General features: G+C 36.0%; 1 protein-coding gene across 4 annotated transcripts in view; it reads left to right on the top strand.

Moving 5' to 3' along the window:
- Nucleotides 1-18,433, top strand: part of scn5lab (sodium channel, voltage gated, type V-like, alpha b) — a 201,886-nt gene that overhangs the window by 160,329 nt on the left and 23,124 nt on the right. For all 4 annotated transcript variants that reach the window (XM_088642957.1, XM_088642958.1, XM_088642956.1 and 1 more), the window contains 2 exons: nucleotides 9,623-9,743; nucleotides 17,953-18,107. In XM_088642957.1, the coding sequence (XP_088499083.1) occupies nucleotides 9,623-9,743; nucleotides 17,953-18,107 (276 nt within the window). The remainder of the gene's footprint in view (nucleotides 1-9,622; nucleotides 9,744-17,952; nucleotides 18,108-18,433) is intronic.

The raw sequence follows: 18,433 nt of genomic DNA, 5'->3' as shown, positions 1-18,433 counted from the left end.
CTTTTGTCTCTGGAGAGCATATAAAAAAACAAAACATTCTATTTGATTCCATATCATTATTATTTGTTAAAGAAAAAAAAAGCACGTTTTCTAAAATCACGGTTTCACATTTTCCTCTACATATCACTTTCCCAGAAGTGGCCCAACGGCTTTTCCTGGAATCGGAATTCAGCATTCTGTAGCCTCCTCACAGATGGCATCTGTTTCTGTGAAGGGTGGCGTTCTAAGCCGCTGATGTGATAGAACTAAAAAGAACAATCCCATGTATTTTTCTCTTGTACACAGCCCGCAACATTTAAAATTGTTTTTGATACCATGATAGTTGTCCTTTAAATCAATTAAATGTATTCTGTCATTGCTGTTGTGGTGTTCATTCATCTAGATTCAAAGAAGTAAGGCCTGTGGATTAAGCATGCTGAATTAATGTAACTAAATATAAATGATTAACGTGGAGATGGCATTTCTGCAACACATGACAGACCAACCCAAAAAGAGAACAGACTCAAATATTTTAGTGTTCACAACTTTTCCTTTTGTATCCTGCAGCTCATGTGTATGTTTGTGTGAAAAACTGACATTAAATCCTCATTCGGACTTCCTCACAGTCTTCACTGAAAGCCACAGTATCTGTGTATTGCATTGTCTTCATTTAATAAAAAGCATGTGGTCATGCTGTGTAAGTGGTACAGTATGTGTGTACAGTATATACTTACAAGTACTAGCTGTACTACTCAAGTGTTGCACGGCTGTTTGTAACACCCTCCTCTCCACTGTGCAGGACTTGGTTGATGTGGGAGTTACATCCTGGTGGTTACAGTTCAGATACTGCTACCCACAATAACATCCTTCCTCCCCTTTGAATAATTAACCAGGTAAAGAGTGCCAGTGGCTAACTTATGTACCTGTTTAGGTTTGCAAAGGGGCATTTTGTGTGACTGGGTATGGGAGGTGTCACATGTGGCACTACTGCCTCACATCGCTAGGAACCGGAGTTCACTTTTGGGATCTGTCTGTGAGAGGTCTGCGTGTTCTTTCTGTGCCTTCATGGCTTTTTTGTTTCCTGACAGAAACATGCAAATTAAGGTACTTACTCCTATGACTCAGCTATGTAAGCATGTAAATAGAAAAAAGATAATGCCAATAAATGAAAACAAAAAAAAAAACACAATGCTTTGGCTATGGAAACAAACACTTTGTTTTTATCTTTTTACCTCTGCTTTTTACTTTGTAGTTCCCCTCTCTAAACTTCAAGTTTAAATATATTCATTATGTTTCATACATTGTTTTAGTAAATTTACTTCAGTACAGTTGTTGTCTGCATTGCACCAAATAGGCTGATAACTTTAAATGTATTTTTATGTTGCAAACATTGAAGAAGATACACATATAAACAGCATATACAGTACATGCATTATGTAATATTCAACAGGTTTACATTTAATTATGGAGCCAAATCAGAATATGAAAAATAAAGATATATATTATATTATATTATTATATTATATTATATCATATCTGGGTATAGGTGGGTATCTGCATCAGCATGCATAGTCTGCAAATATAAGCTTTATATATAACTTACTCTGGGTTTAAGAAATTTGTAAAAACTTGTCAGAGGTTAACCCAAAAATGCAAAGAAAGCCTTTTTCCACTGGACAAAATAGCACTAGAAATAAATTCCATTCCACATTTTGTTTGAATTGCTAAGTGTATGTGACTCACTGCAATTCAAACAGACATCATCCAGTTGTATATAAATCAGTACACACTGTTATAGTCAGACAAGGCTTTTTTTTTAAAAAAAAAGAACTGTCTTCATTTTAATGAGTATAAACAGATGTACATCGCCATGTGTGGCTTAAAGAGAAGTAGTTAGATTGTTAATAAGCATATAACCTAGTGCTAGCCTTTATTAATACTGCCCAGTATAGGTCTGGATTCCAACTCTCTCATATCATTCGCATTGGATGTTTCAACAACAAAGCATTAAAGATCATGAGCAGTAAGCTCTAAGCTGCAGAAAAGAGGAAATGAGTTTCTACATAAAGTATGTTGTAAGTCAGACCTATACTGTCATGAAAGCCTCATCCTGGGTATTAAATCCCTCTTCTGTACAAACAGACTTAGCCAGCTGTATGACCCCCACCTTTCCTACCCCAACCCCAAGCCCTCCTCCATCCAGTTCTGATTGGCTTTTTTCAAAGGTCTAGAACAGCCTCCCATGCAGTATCTCTGAGATATTATTATTATTATTATTATTATTATTATTATTATTATTATTATTATTATTATTATTATTATTATTATTACTATTACTATTACTGAATGGAAAAAAGTTAAATGTTAAATGTTTAAAATCTTAAATGTTACTCCTTTGTTAAGTAATAATATTACTTGGCAAGTAGTGTTAAAAATGTGAAAATGTTAATAATTGAATGAGTGTACTGTGGATCTGTTCCAAGTTGTGACCCACAAGGCTATTTTGCCAGGCAGTAAAATTGTAAACACCTGAAAAAAGATAAGAGAAACTTGAGACACCAGTTATACTACTCAAGAAGCCGTGATAAGACATTTGCATTTCGTGTGTGGATTTGTGAAATATTAATTGAAAGAAATCTCGAATTCCAAGGTTATATGGCAATGATGCTGGGTTAAGGTTTAGAAGAAGTCATTAAGGGTTAATGTAATAGCAATTCTTCTAACAGGTAATCTTGCCATTACTGTCATGTTAAAATAACCCTACAGCTTAACACTCTGTCAATGGAAGAAGCATGGCTGAGCCTCCAGTCATGAGTCTTGTGCTTTAGCCTGACAGTACAGTATTTGCATGCTAATCCCCGTTCAAGAGGCCCTGTTAAAATCCTTTCGTACATCTTGCGACCTAATAATAATCCTTCAGACACACAACCTCAGGTTATCAAATACAGGATTACACAGCGGTGTTATTGGATTGCACTGACACCTGCAAGGGGTTTTCTCTGTTGTAATCCAGATAACGTGTTTTTAAATATTGTTATATTACAGGATTTAAAAGAAAATCAAATTACAATTGTATTTAACTTAAAGTGATATAATGATAGGATTGTCTGGAGAGACTGCATAAGGCTACCAAACAAATACAGTGTTAATAATAAATGGTACAAATTGTTTATTGTACTCAATTCCTGGTTAGTCCTCTTGTATTTAAACACCTGTGCTGTATTGCCAGACACGAATAAAGCACCACCAAACAGAACGTTAAAAAATAACAGGAATGTCTGAGGACAATTATATGTACAGTAGTAGTTATGTAAAACTGGAATCGATATCAACAGATTAGTTTAGCAGGGCATAACTGTCAACATGATTATGAATGAATGATCCACATATGTTTTCTATTCTTCCTAAAATCTTCAGTATCAGAGCCAACTGTACTGCCCTTTGGGTCCTGAGGTGCAAACTAAAAAAAATAAAGTTACCAATACTAAAAACTGTGTATATTTTTTATGGAAAAAAAACATGCACCTCTTAAGTTCCATCATATCTAATAAATTGAATCAAATAATTTAAATACAGATATCAAACAAAAACAGAAAATACTGATTAAAGAATCGGACCAATTTTATGTTATTTTACGTGTGTCAAAATAAAAACAATTTAAAGTTTGTATTGGATATAACCCCCCTGAGTTTTAGCATAATCCTGGCAATATTGATGCACAGACCTGATCAGCCTCTGGACAGTTTGCTGTGTTATTCCATTACACAGACAGCTGGTGAAGGCTTGGCCAGTTGTAGTGGTTTCCTGTGGATGATATCAGTGAGTTGCTTCTACATTTGCTCTACTGGACCCAGGATAGAAGAACCTCAGCACAATAAGTGATCACTAATCACATTAAACCTATTTGTATAATTGTATTAATTTATGGTCTTGCTTTATCCTTCTGGAAAACACTTCTGGATTGATTGGCAGAAATGGAAAACTGTTGACTCTGTCAGTGCAGACCAGTAAGGATTCTCCCCATTCTTCACCAGGGTTGTTCAAGTGCAAAAGGAGACTTCCTCTCCACATCATCTTACTTCCATTGCCCCTCCAATTGGCTTGATCAATGCAACAGTCAGCACCCCGACTTCTCCACTAATACAGTCTTGCATCAGGTTTGTGAAGGACAAAACAGCACTCATGGGTGAATTAAAGACTCCACTACTCTCTCTTCCACCACCTCAGATGTGCTTCAACCCACAAAAGACAGAAATTTAATTTCTCAGCTGTCAACATGTAACCTCTGAATGTGCAGTTCACTTTCAGGTAGACAGCAAGCTACAGTCATTACACCGATGTGCAAGTTATTTCTTCCTTGAATCTCTCATGTTATAGCCACTGCAGTCTGAAAAGTAATAGATGATCAGATGGATGAAAAAGTATTGGGCCTGGTGTGTTCGGCCTCTGCATTGCAGGAGGTGGCCTATTGACATTTCTCAAGGGATGCATGGTCTGATATTCTTCTGTTCCTGCATTAATGAAATTCATATCTTTTTGAATGGTTATTTGTTCTTCATTCTTTATCAACTCATGTTGGCAATACAACTCAAAAATAAAACGCTAAGTATCTGATAGGTCTATGAAATCACATGACCTGATCTCAGTATTATCCCAAAGAACTGTACTGCTTAAACTCAATATTCAACAAACCTACCTTCTCACTATTTTAAATTCTGAATAATATTATGTATTTATTAGTAATTATATGTGCTACCTGACCAGCTACCCCCTTTAATATTAAATATACTGTACTAGTTGTTGGAATGAACTTCTGCCTGCAGGTGTGAAGGATGGGGTTGTGGGATTGGATGTTCAGATGTACATCCTACTGGCAAACTTTATTTTGCCCACATTTTTTAAAATGTATACATTCTAGAGCACAGTTCTATACCTTCATAAACTGTGACAGTAGACATTTTGTGGCAAACATAAAAGACACATTTTAGAAAGATTTGTTGTTGTACTTGATAACAGTTTTTATTTTAGATACAGTTAGATTTTCCGAGACAGATCCACACATTTTTTTAGGATTATTATTAGAATTATTTTTTGCAATTCATTGTGATTGAGTCAAATTATTACAAACCTATACAAAACAGGGAAGCACATACAGTCAACGTCCTGTGAGCTATAAGTCAAGATTTACTTTCTACTTAAATGAGATTGATTTGAACACCTTATGCTGGAGTACCTTGAGTACTTGCTGAAGTTTTTGACTTGTTTTTAGTGCTTCTCATCAATTCCAGAGATCGCATACTCTTTTGCTGAGATAAAGGCACTATAAATACCTACGCCTTATGCATGCAACCCATGAGCTAGGATGGAGGGATGCCAAGGCACAGCTGACACAGAGAAGGATGTAGAGGGTCCTATTTCAGAGCATTTTGATGCTGGGTAAATGGTGCTTTGTACCCCCTTCTCTTCTGAGGCTATTTTTAAACCATTTGTGGTGGTAAATGCCACTGGTATGCGCAACACTACCGGGCTTCACTGAGCTCTGGACACTGCAGCATTCAAAGATGCCAGGCATCTCAGTACCTCACACATGGAGCATGGCCAGTGAGGATGTGGTATAGAGCAAAGGGGGACAATGAGGGCAGAAGGAAGGCAATACTGATGTTGGTAAGCTGTCAGAATTCTCACAACCAAGTCATTGCTTTTTGTGCAGTCCGAAAGCACCACCTATAGATAAGTGACACACAGAGCAGTTCTGGGATCTTTAGGAACAGCGGCTGTGTTTTTTCAAAACCACATATATGTATTTGTAAAAGTTGTGTACATCTAGAATGGTAAATAAAAATGTTTCCAATTTCAGCCAGTAATACCTTAAAATAAAGGTGAAAAAATCCCTTTTTTAAAATGAAATTATTTGATTACATGTGTTTGAATTGTTTACCAAGTACACGAGTGAAATCTGAGAAAGTTTAAATGAAGTCTTATGTATCAGAGATTATATGGATATTGCCAAGTGAAAGTTTGTTCTGCCGGATCTGAAGTCATTGTCCTTGAAAGCAAGAATCTGTTGGGATGGTTTGCTTCCTGCATTGTGACCGTGGTGTGCTGTAACAGCACTAATTAAACAGTCATCCACAGCCAGTGTAGTCATCTTTCAGTGACCTGGTAGAAAGAAATCTCTCATTTGCATTGTCCAAATATTTTTAGCAAGAAAGGTTTTCTTTTACCTGCCAAATAAAACATTCAACCAGGGCATGTTTCCGTGACTTGTGGAAGACAACGGAAGTCAGCACATCTGAACAGGATAGAGTTGGTACTTGCAATTCTTGAGCAAAGCCCAGTGGAGTTTATTTCTGGAGTACTGGTGTTGTGGACAGCATATGTTTTAGCTACAGCAAGCGTCAATGGTCTTCTTGGGGTCAATTTCAGTCAGATGTACTGTATAAGGAAAAAACTGTCATTTGATGTATGTCCAAGACCCTTACAAAAAACCCTTGCATGGCAGGAGGCATGGAGTCTTCTGGCATGTTTAAATGTGGATAATAGTTGCCACAAGAAGGAGCATAATACCAGTAGAAAGATAGATTACATTGGTCTTTAGTCTTGTTTTTTGTTTATTACAAAGTATTTTGAAGCTGCAGCAGATACAGTATATATACTGGATATGTTTAAAACAGGGAGTGTTTTCTTTTTTTTGCTATATTGTTCAGAATTTGAATTATTTTATTTGAAGAATCTAGTCTGTTTCATATTTCATCAGTCCCATTACTTAGAAATTGGTAAATCTGCTACAATACATGATAGTTCATTATTAGCTTAACAGGCTTTTTTGTGTAATTATAGTTTAATATTTTCTGACAGATTTTCTTAAACTCTCCAAGGACGCAAGGCATAATAGTATCCCAACGTCTGATGTAATTATTATTATTTAGTCTATGAGTCTGCCATATCCACAATATCTTCAGTGCCTAATAGCTTAGATTCTACAGTATTCTAATGCCCAGGGAAAGTCACTGTCAGCCCTTATATAAGATATCCTTGACTATGGTGTGTGCAGATAAGCTTTTGTTTAATAGACAAAAATGTCTATTATGATGATGTCAGAATAAGAGGAAATAAATGTTTGTCAGCAAATAAACTATTTGAGAGTTTATTTTGATTTTACTTACATTTCTACAATAATTGTTTTCTTTTTTAATACAATGAGTAATTTTAAAAACTGTCCAATTTCAATATTTCACTTTAGTCTATTCTAAAAACTTGTTTTTTTACTACTTTACAAAGACAAAATATTATTCTTTGTTAGGAAAACTGTGAAATAACATGGAAAACAGCATAGCAATCTATTGTATGAAATAAACATATGAAAGATGTCTGAATATAGAAAGGTACAGTATATGTACTACAGTATAACTAAGCTATACAGTGATAGCTATATAACAGTATAGTTAAAACCTCACAAAGATTATTGATATGTCATAGAAGCTGTAGGCTGAAACAGTTATCAAGTTTGTCTTTGGGCAAGATGAGTATTAACTGGTATGTCATGGTTTTATAAAAATGGACAGAATTAAATTTAACTTGTCAAGTTAACAGAGCCAGTGACACATAGATAATATTCCTTTTACAACGTGGAGGGAAGGTATAATCGCATTTTACAACAGAAGTTGTTGCTCTTCACATTGAAACAATTGCCCAGTGTCTTCAAAGGTGTGCAGTTCCTTTTGCAATTTTTTGGGACGTTGAAATCTGTCAAGAAGAAAGCTATTCCAAGTCTTCTTTGCAAAGAATAACATAATGTATTATGTGATTGTATTATGCTAATGCATAATCATTTATCCTACTATACAGTATATCAGTTTGTATATAGCACTGTTTCTGGAAACAAAGCTACAAATTGTAAACAATAGGATTAAAAAAAATCTATCTTACCCCTCTTGTTTTAAAATTCATTATTATAACCTTTTAGCAAAGTGTCAGATTGTAACTTTCTATGCTTGTACTAAGGCATGGAGCTAATTCAGTACATTAGATTTCAATACAACAGATTAGATAGTAAGATATTGTAAATATGTTAGTAACATATTAGAATGACTTTGTCTTGGATTTCTTAGAATTTTTGCATATAAAGTCTAGAATTTTACATTAATCATTACTATTCAGCAATAATAGTATTTTGTAAAGTCAGAGAACATAGGTGTTCCAAACTTACCTAGTAATGTTCTGCATTAATTTAATAGATAAATGTTTCGTTGTGTGAAATAAGATTGCAAATGTGACTGAGCTATTCTTGAGTGCATATCCACTTAGCTCTTGAGACATAGAAACATGATTGTTCATTTTCTGTTCCTGTCCTTATTAAATTGCATTTAAAAAACCTCTCCTAGCATGTTTTTTTTCATCCCCATTGAGATAATACTGGTATATAAAACCTACTTCATAGGAGATTAAAAGAGAGTATTCAGAAAAGATGCACTGAAATTACACAGAAAGACAGCCGTTATCCACCAGAGCCAAAGGGATTTGGCCTAATTAATTAGTCAACTAATTGTTGATAATGAATAAAAATATTTGTATTCGTATTTAGTAGCTAAAGATTCTTCAGTACTAGGGGTGCCCAGCCCCATGTAATCGGGATCAGTAGATGGATACACAATATAGTAAATTGGGCTTACAAGTGGGGTGGCACCATGGTTAACATTGCCACAGGCAGTACTGAGGTCCTGGGTTCAATTCCAGACCTGGGGTGCTATCTGCATGGAGTTTGTATGTTCTTCCCAATGTTCACATGAGTTTCCTTCAGTTTTCTTCCACAGTCCAGAAACATACTGGTAGGTTGATTGGCTTCTGGGAAATTTGGCCCTGGTGTAGGTGTGTGTGTGTCTGTGTGCTCTGTGTGAGTGTACTCTGCCTTGTGCCCATTAAATTGCGAGAATCGGCTTCAGCTCCCACACAATCCTGAATTGGATGAAGTGGTTAGAAAATGGCTGAATGGATGGGTGGGCTCTCCATTGCTGGTTGAAGCAATACCTGGCTGTGACTAAGTTTCTCTGTGCAGCAGTACAGTACACAGTTTCTTGTTCTGATATGTGAGTTATAGCCAAAAGCAAAGTTTCTTGATGGTGATCATTTACACATTCTTGTGAATTCTCAGAAAATGAGAAAAACATCTGGTGACTGTGCATGATTGATAAAAAAGGGCACAGCAGAAACAGATCCATTCCTTAGCATTTGTGGAGGCATTCATATGCTTCTGGAGTCCATACCTCACTCTCTTTAATTTGTTTTTTGTTGCCTGGCAGGTTAGATTATCATGCCAAATCTTCCTAGATTTATAACAGAATGAATTATTAGTTTGACGCCAGACCAGAACATCTACAGTCTTCACCTGTCTACAGAATGTCTACATATTTGTATAGCTCCCACAATAAGAGGTTTGCAAATTTACAACAAATGTTCTCATCAAAATGGCTTTCCAAGCTATTCATTTGCAGAAGTTTGCTACAAACATACATTGTATTACTGATACTTACTGAACAGTTTAGAAATTCAATCTAGTATTTAAGGAACACTTTTCCCATTCTGAAATGTGTATCTCTCTGTCCCATATTATGCAAGACTGAGGGTAACTTAATTTCACCAACAGAAAGATGAAATCAGCCTCTCTGAGGGAAGTACAGTGGATCTCAGGAAACCAGGAGAAGAGGAGGATGAATTTTCAGAAATGGCTGAAGAGGCCATGGATCCAGAAGACTGTTTTCCTGAAAGTAAGTGGTCATGAAATACACGGTTATTCTTCAAAAATGTGAAACTTGGTGGTTGAAGAGTCTTTGTTTTGCTTTTATCATGGATCCTATTACTTAGCACCTAGAAACTTTTCAATTAAATATATGGGCTGAGCTGTCTGAAAAGAATTAAGTAGTGCTCGTTGATATAATTTAAAATCCCAATTGAAAATATTGTGCCATAAATTGAGAAACTTAAGATATTTCTGCAAGGAACTCTTCTCAATTTAAAATCAGGAAGCAAACAAAATGTATTCAAGTCATAATTCAAATATTATGTATTAAATATGATTTCAGTCCATATTTGCCTAACTGTATTTACTGGTCAGCACAAATTGTGTTCTAAATACATTCAGTGAATCCTTATCCTGGAATCCTGGAACGCTTTACAATCTGTCTTAGATCTGCTGTATTCCAAAAGTGCATTTTTACTGAAGAATGATAATTTGATAACATATGAAGATGGTTGGGGGGGCAACATGGAAGACCTTGACAAAAATAGTGCAAGCCTCATGAGGTTTTTACTACTCAATCTCCCCTGTTTTCTACCATCACAATGGGTTATAGCTTGGAATGGCCAGAACTCAGACTGTCGATGTACTCTAGCATGAGGTTTAGGATATGTAGGAGGTGTGTCACCTGAACTACATTCCCAAGAAGCCTGTGGAAAATGAGGTAACACCCGCTGCTTGATGGAAGGAAATTGGAATACTGCATCTGCCTTTTAAGAATAGGGGATTCAATAAAGAGCTGTGTCAATGGTAGAAGGAGCCAATTAGATTCTTCCGGTTTGAACTGTGATTTTTGATGGTGATACGGATTAAGTTAAGGCGTTATATGGCCGTAAGTGGCTTAGCTGCCAGGTTCACTAGTTAGAGACTCAAGTCATTTAGTGCTCAGCGAGAGCTAGATATTTGTTTCTGTTTTCTATCTTCAACAATGCAAATAAAATATTTTTTACCTTTAAGTACCATCTATTTGTTCTTTTCCCAAGTTAGTATGGGCAGGGCAGAATGCTTTGGTGAAAGTACTTTAGAATAAAGATCAAAACCTCCTGAAGTAATGTAATCTTAATATTCCAAAAGCACTTCACTGAGCACTGAGTTTCAAATACCTAACTTTCAGCAGATCACATTAATAACATCCTCTTATTATGACAGCTTGTACACACAACTGCAAGCTAATGCTGCAACTGCACTCAGTGAACTCTACGGTCTCAACAGTAAACTTGAAAATATCCACGTAGAGGCTTTTTATAGTAGCAAATAAAAATGCTACCAAGTGCTACTTTCAGCACGTTTCTTTTACTACCAGAGGAAACAATACATTGGATCACTGCTATTCCACTATTAAGGGGATGTACCACTCTGTTGCATGTCTTCACTTTTGTCTGACCACGCCTTCATACTCCTACTTCCTGTTTGCAAACAGAAGCTAAAAAGCATGCTGTCTACAGCAGAAACTGTGCAGCACCAGTCAAATGTTACTGATTAACTGTTTTGAAACTACAGATCAGTGTATATTCAAAGATGCTTCCAAAGACTTTAATAAGGATACAGTGTCATTCACATATTTCATTAAATATTGTATGGATAACTGTAGTCCTACCAGAAAGATTTGGTTTTACCCAAATGAAAAACACTGGCTATATAATGACATTGGCATGAGACTTGAAAACTGGACTGCTGCATTTTACTCAGGAGATAGTGAACTGTACACAAATACAGGTATAACCTGGAGAAGGCCATCAGAGAGGCAAAGAAGGAATACAAAGACAATCTAGAAACACAGTTTCGATTCATGGTGCTTTTGGCAGGCATCGCAAGTGAGCTCCAACTAAGGGAATGCCAGTGAGTTCACCACCACTGACACCTCACTACCAGATAATCTGTGTAACTTTTATTCCCATTTCAAGGCTCAAAACACTGAGTCTTCTTCCATCAAGTTTGTCAGTGAATCAGGGGGGGTTCTGCTACAACTCAATGAACATGATGTACCCAGGACCTCTAAGAAGGTAAAAACTTGCAAAGCAGCTGGCCTGCATGGTGTTTGTCCTCAAATCCTCAAATTTATGATCAGTTAACTCCTGTATTGACAGACATTTTTAGTCTCTCGCTCTTCCTGTCTGTCGTACCAACATGCTTCAAGAAAACCACCATAGTGCCTCTTCCCATGAAAATCTAGGCTTAGGTCCAGTGGCTCTCATTTTTGTGACCATGAAGTGCTTAGAAATGCAAGTAATGTCTTACATCAGTTCCACTTTTCCGGTCTCCTAGATCCTCTCCAGTTTGTATATCAAACTAACATGTCAGTGGATGATGCCATCTACCTGGGCCAGCACATTGTCCTTAATTACAGCTCAGCCTTCAATACAATTATTCTTTCAAAGCTGGTCTTGAAACTCAAAGACCTGGGCCTGTGTAACTCCATCTGCAAGTGGATACTGGATTTCCAAAAGGGCAGACCACAGGTAGTTAAGGCAAACAAAACCTCATCCATAGTGACTCTGCAGTCCCTCAAGGAGGCTGCCTCGGTCCTGGACTCTACTCGCTCCTCACTTATGACTGTTTCACCACTTACAGTAACAACCATATCATCAAATGTGCTGTTGATGTTGTAGTAATGGACTGATCAGCTAAAATGATGAGTCTGTATATGAGAATGTGGTTTCAGATCTGAGAAAGTGGTGTCATGATAACAACCTTACCCTGAATATCGGCAAGAAAAAAAACTCACGGTGAACTTCGGGAGAAGGCAAACTGGCTGACTAACTATTAGTCACCACTGCTGACTGTTGAATGTTGCATTTTTGCGCTGCATACTGCACATTTTTGTTTAGTATTGCATATTGTAAATATATATTGTATGTTGCATTGTATTGTGTACTGGAAGGTACTGTCTTCTGCACTACTTGTTTAGCTCTTCTATTTAATATTCTTCTATTTAATGCTATCTTCACCTGTCTGTCGAGAGAACAAGCGTTGTTAAGAATCCCACTGTACTGTTGCAGATAGCAAACAAAATCAATTTGAACTATTTGCAGAAGTGCAAATCCAAATCCCCTCAAGCCAAGCAAGTCAAAGCCAAGCATTGTCTTAAGCACTCATTTCATTTAACTTAATTGCATGGGTTGTTGAAGGTTACTGTATTTATTACCAGAAATAAAATAGAAGTGTTTATAAGCATAACAGATTAAATAATTCAGATTTGATCTGCATAATTTCTATTAAAGGAATATTATTGCCACTTCTTAAAATATGCAGCTGGAGAGCAAACCTGTACATACTGTAGTGTTTGTGGTGAGTGCATTAGGACTGGTACCATGCACAGGCAGATGAAGGTTAAAACCGGGAAAAGGTTGTGACAGCAAAGAGCACATCAGTCCCTTCAAGATAATTTTCTCTCATAGTAATTAGTCTGTAATCTCCTGTTGATGTTCTAAGGAATAATTTTTTCAGGTAATGTAGATAGGGTTGTTTGATAGATGAAAAACAAGAGGGGGGAGTTCAGAACATCTGTAAAGGGTGAGGGGAATGAGGCCACACATTCATACTATTCATAACGATAAAAAGAAAAAGAATGTATCCATATCATTTTGAAAAAGAGTTAATATTCATATTATAAAACGTTTGTTGTTCATTCTGTCTTTTAAATGATATTCAAGTTTTCTTTCTTTGTCTCTTTCACCTCTACTTACTAAGTGTGCTTAAGTATTGTTTGAATGCAGAAAAACATAGTAATGGCAAAATGGTGAAATTAAAATTACTGGTGAAATTAAAACTAGTAACGACAGACAACTTTTGTTAGCCGTGATTTTGAAAATGCTGTTATTAGTAACATAATAATAATAATAATAATAATAATAATAATAATAATAATAATAATAATTCCTTACACTAATGTAGTGCTTTTTTTGGCACTCCACTCAAAGCCCTTTACAGATAGTAGGGGCTCCTCACCACCACGACCAATGTGTAGCACCACCTGCATGATGCAAAGGCAGCCATAGTGCACCAGTACGTACTGTACACTCACCACACATCAGCTATCAGTGGAGAGGAGAACAGAGTAATGAAGCCAATTCATAGATGGGGATTATTAGGAGGCCATGACTGGTATAGGCTTTTGGAATTTTGGCCAGGGTGCTAGGCTTACACTCCTACTCTTTTCGGGAAACGTCTTGGGATTTTTAATGACCATAGAGAGTCAGAACCTCGGTTTTCTATCTTATCGTAATGACAGCACCTTTTTACAGTATAGTATCCCCATCACTATACTGGGACTTTAGGACCAACACAGACTGCAGGGTGATTGCCCCCTATTGGCCCCACTAACACTAACTAAAACTTTCAGCAGCAACTTTGGTTTTCCCAGGAGGTCTCACATCCAGGTACTGGCCAGGCTCACATCTGCTTAGCTTCAGTGGGTTGTCAGTTTTGAGTTGCAGGGTGATATGGCTGTTGGCATATAGGTTTTATATGAAACTTATTGGTTTTTTGGACCAATACCTTACTTCATAGAAGAATCAACATTTCAGTGAAATGTGAACCAGAAGACCCAAAATGAAAACTACAGGGAAGTGCATTTGCAAATGAAAATGGGAAGCATTTGTTTTACTCAAAGGGTTGGAACAACTTCCCAGTAATTTTGTTGAAGCTGATGCTCTGGTTTCTTTCAAGAAACAGCTGGATGGGATTCTAGGATCAGTTGGCTATTTGCAACCAACTTAGCTAGATAACTGAATGGCCTGCTCTTGTTTATGACTACAGTATAAACTTTGCGAGAGTACAGCCCTGTTGGGACCACATTTCCCAGAAACCTCTGAAGGAATGAGCTGTTGTTCTCAGTCACCTGACCTATTGCCTTTTGATGTCAGGTCAGGAGACTAAAAGCAGCAGCTTATTTCCTTAGCAGTTTCTAAGGAATGTGGTACCAACAATGTTTTGTTTTTGTGATCATATAGTAGTCATCAACCCTCACATCCAGATTGAGATGGAAGGATGTTTTTAATGGTCAGAGAGCAGTTGCATAAACTGATTTGTTAAGTAGAGTGGCACAGTGGCGCAGTGGTTAGCATTGCTGCCTCACAGTGCTCAGACCCTGAGTTTAGTTCCTGTATCCTTGTCAGGATGGGCTCCAACTTGCAATCTTATATTTGATAATTGGTTAAAAAATGGATGGATTTTCCTTTTTTTCCAAACAAGTTGCAACAAGTTGAATTCAGTTATCATAGTTAAATGAAGCATTATCCTTATTAAATACTTAATAACTTGAGTATAAAATATTGAGTATTACGTATACTTGAGTATTGAGTATACTGTTTTTAATTGAGCTATATTATTAACTTAAATTTTATATCACTTAAGGTGTGCAACAAAGACCTGCTACTTAAAAACTGAAATGTTGGGGTCAGTTTCTGAAATAAACTTATTCCTTTTAGTATTTGTTTTAAAGCTGAATTTTTATTGTTTTCAATAACCCTTCAGGGCATCAATGTTTCAGTATGATAAAGCATCAGCTTTTACCTCAAATCATACCAAACCCTTCTACCATCAATAAAACAAAAAATTAAACACTTTCATGCAGTGTATGTCAGAATTAGAGCTTCGCATTTAATTTATCATTTATTATTATAGTCCTTATGTTTTTGCTTATAGAACTTTGCAAGAATGTTTTTCATAGTTTTTCCAGCAACAAGAAGTTTTTTAAAAGTCTTGAAATCTAGTCTTTAATTAAACAAAAAGAAACTTGGGATGGTTCACAGCTGCAAGCCCATGTGCAAATGGATGTGAATAAAAATAATGAGTATGTGCTTCTCTGGTGTGCCTCTTAATTGCTAAGTCACAGACAGCTCTTGAGAAGGAAAAAAAAAACATTTAAATACATCTAGTCACTATATTCCAGAGAACACTGTTTGTTTAGTCAAGAGGTTTAAAAACATTTTAAATTATAAAACTACATAAACCCTGAGGGTACCCTATGAATTTATTCTTCAAAGCTTTGTGACGGAATCCTTATGTTCAATTAATGAATGTTGTTCCGATTACTTTAAGAATGCGTTCATTTGAAGCCTTCAAAACACTGTAGGTTCACCCTTGAATAATTACATGTAATCATTCTACAAACAGAAAAAAAGTTTACATTTATACACTTTTGGCAGTAAAATATTTAATATTAACTTGTGTATCTATGTGATGTGGATGAAAATGCTTTGACTGCTATTTTCAGTAACCACATCATTCAGCAAAATCATGGTCGATTAAAAAATCTGACAAAAACATTGTAACAATCAACACTCCCAAGCTAGATAAAAGAATGCAATCAATATCTGATGGGCAAATACCACTTGTGAAAGTTTCACCTCTATACACTGACTACATCTAATATACTTGAAAATCAAATTAGACTCCAAAGATGTTATAGTTACCGTTTAAAGAGTGATGTCTTTGGTTAGTTTCGTCGTTTGCAAAGCCAATTGCAATATTGTCAAAATGTATGTAGACAGTATGTTAAGTATGAACAATATATAGCCCTGTGTAATGTAAAGTAAGAAATGCTATATGATACAATTATCATAAGCAACAGCATGTGTGACCCTTGCATCCCCTTAATTTCCACTTAATGGTTGTTAATCGCTTAGTAAATGTTGGCGCCAGGGTGCTAAAATGTCTGTAGCCCTTAAGAAAGTGCTTGAGCATCGTTACAAATTGAGTTGTACTTACTCTGTTACCATAATCACATTATTAGGCTCACAGGCAATAAGTTAATTTAGAGAAGCTCAAATGCCAGTAATGGAGACAGTCATATGAGCATTGCACATAATAATGTAATTTCATGGCAATGCTCCATTGTTATGAAAGTATGACAGAAAGCTTTTAAAGAGTAATTGATACTGGGGATTCTGTTTTATAACAGCCACAATCTCTTATCAACTACTGCAATGAGATTACCCAAACGCATGGATCATTAAACAGGCTAAAGCTGGATTAGGACTGAGGAGCACTGTACAGTGTTGTATGTTTTGTGTGAAATGGTTCTTGCAGAAAACCTGGGGTCAGTATGCCTTCTTTTGTATGAAAACTATTAATCTTCTATTGAAAATATTACCCTCAACATGGACCAATATGAATGCATTTTACAAGAGGGTTGTTCTCTCTACTGCTGTCTGATGTTTATGAATAGTGTTCTGCAGTTCATGTTAAAATAATGGGTTCTCGACCCATTTACTGTAATTTATTGCGTCATCTGTGATCACGCTGTACTATAGGGAAATCACCATCAAAACTATACTATGTGATTTTAAATTAAACTATCCCACTGAAAAGAGGTTGTAAATTATGATTAGTTTATTGAGGTTTTATTAACATTGTTATTTTTACCACTTTTATTTATTCATTTGTATCTGTTCTGTGATTTTTGTATGTGTATTTTTGTATGTTAAGCAATTAGAATTTTAATTAGTATAATAAATTGCTGATATAACTAAGGCCCACATTTACATGGTAATTCATTTGAAGCTAAGAATGTTTAAGATTTTTGTGTAAGAGTGTAAAACTCTCTCTCCCTGCTCCATGAACAAGTGTCAGTTGGTTATACAATTACTGATTATACATCTGACCCTTTGCTTTTACAGTACAACAACGGGAAAAAAATAAAAACACCTGCAAAAAGTAACTGTAGAACAGAAAGTAACTTTTTACAGGAATAAGTCTGTTATTCAAAACCTTGACTGATTCATTATTGTAATTTAATTATTTTAATTTGATGACATAAGCTTTGCTGTGTAGTTAACATGACATAATTCAGTTTAAATAATTATTTGAATTGTACTTTATTTCCCTGATGTAGAGAATTTATGTATAGTTTATATAGATTAATGGTACTGTATGTTAAATCCAGAAAACATATTTTGCTTAAGTAAAATGGTATTTCGTTTCACTGTGTTCATTGAACTGTATTTAACTCTTGTGAAGATGGCTTTTCTTCACAAAAAGGTCATGTCCTAGAGTTGACTTGAGAGGTACATTAATAAGTTTGGAAGCTGTTACTACACTGCTATTAAATTGTTAAATTACTACTTTTCGAATTTAATCAAGTTAGCTAGTGAGCTGGAGAAATGAACTGTTTTGCCATTGCCATTTTCCCTGGGTTCTCAGCATTATTAAAATCTGTTTGTTTTTTTTTGTATTAGTGTGCGTGCGTCGTTTCCCATGCTGTGATATTAACACCACACAGGGAGTGGGCAGCATATGGTGGAGGCTCCGAAAAACCTGCTTCCGAATTGTAGAACACAGCTGGTTTGAAACTTTTATCATTTTCATGATCCTTCTCAGCAGTGGGGCTCTGGTAAGTTGTCCTCCTGACTCTGTTTATTTTGACTGTTTAAACTCGTATCTGGCACTTTGCAGTGCATCATGCTGCACAGTTAGATGAGTCTGCCTGCATGCACATTTTCTTTTTTCAATTGCAATTAATCATTTCCAGCAGCCTAGGAAAGCTGTGCAAGTGAAGCAGATAATTTCGAAGTAATAGAGTATAATTAATTGAGTTTATTGTTATCTGGAAAAAGAGAAGGACAATTGATTGTCTAGCTATTAAAATTTGTGTTCTTTATGAGAATGTTACATGCCTGACAATCAGGGTTATTATCAGGTGTGTGTTTGTGGTGCTCA

This window comes from Lepisosteus platostomus, chromosome 8, assembly GCF_059453375.1.
Source record: "Lepisosteus platostomus isolate fLepPlt1 chromosome 8, fLepPlt1.hap1, whole genome shotgun sequence".
NCBI lineage: Eukaryota > Metazoa > Chordata > Actinopteri > Semionotiformes > Lepisosteidae > Lepisosteus > Lepisosteus platostomus.
This window is presented reverse-complemented; position numbering and strand designations above follow the sequence as displayed.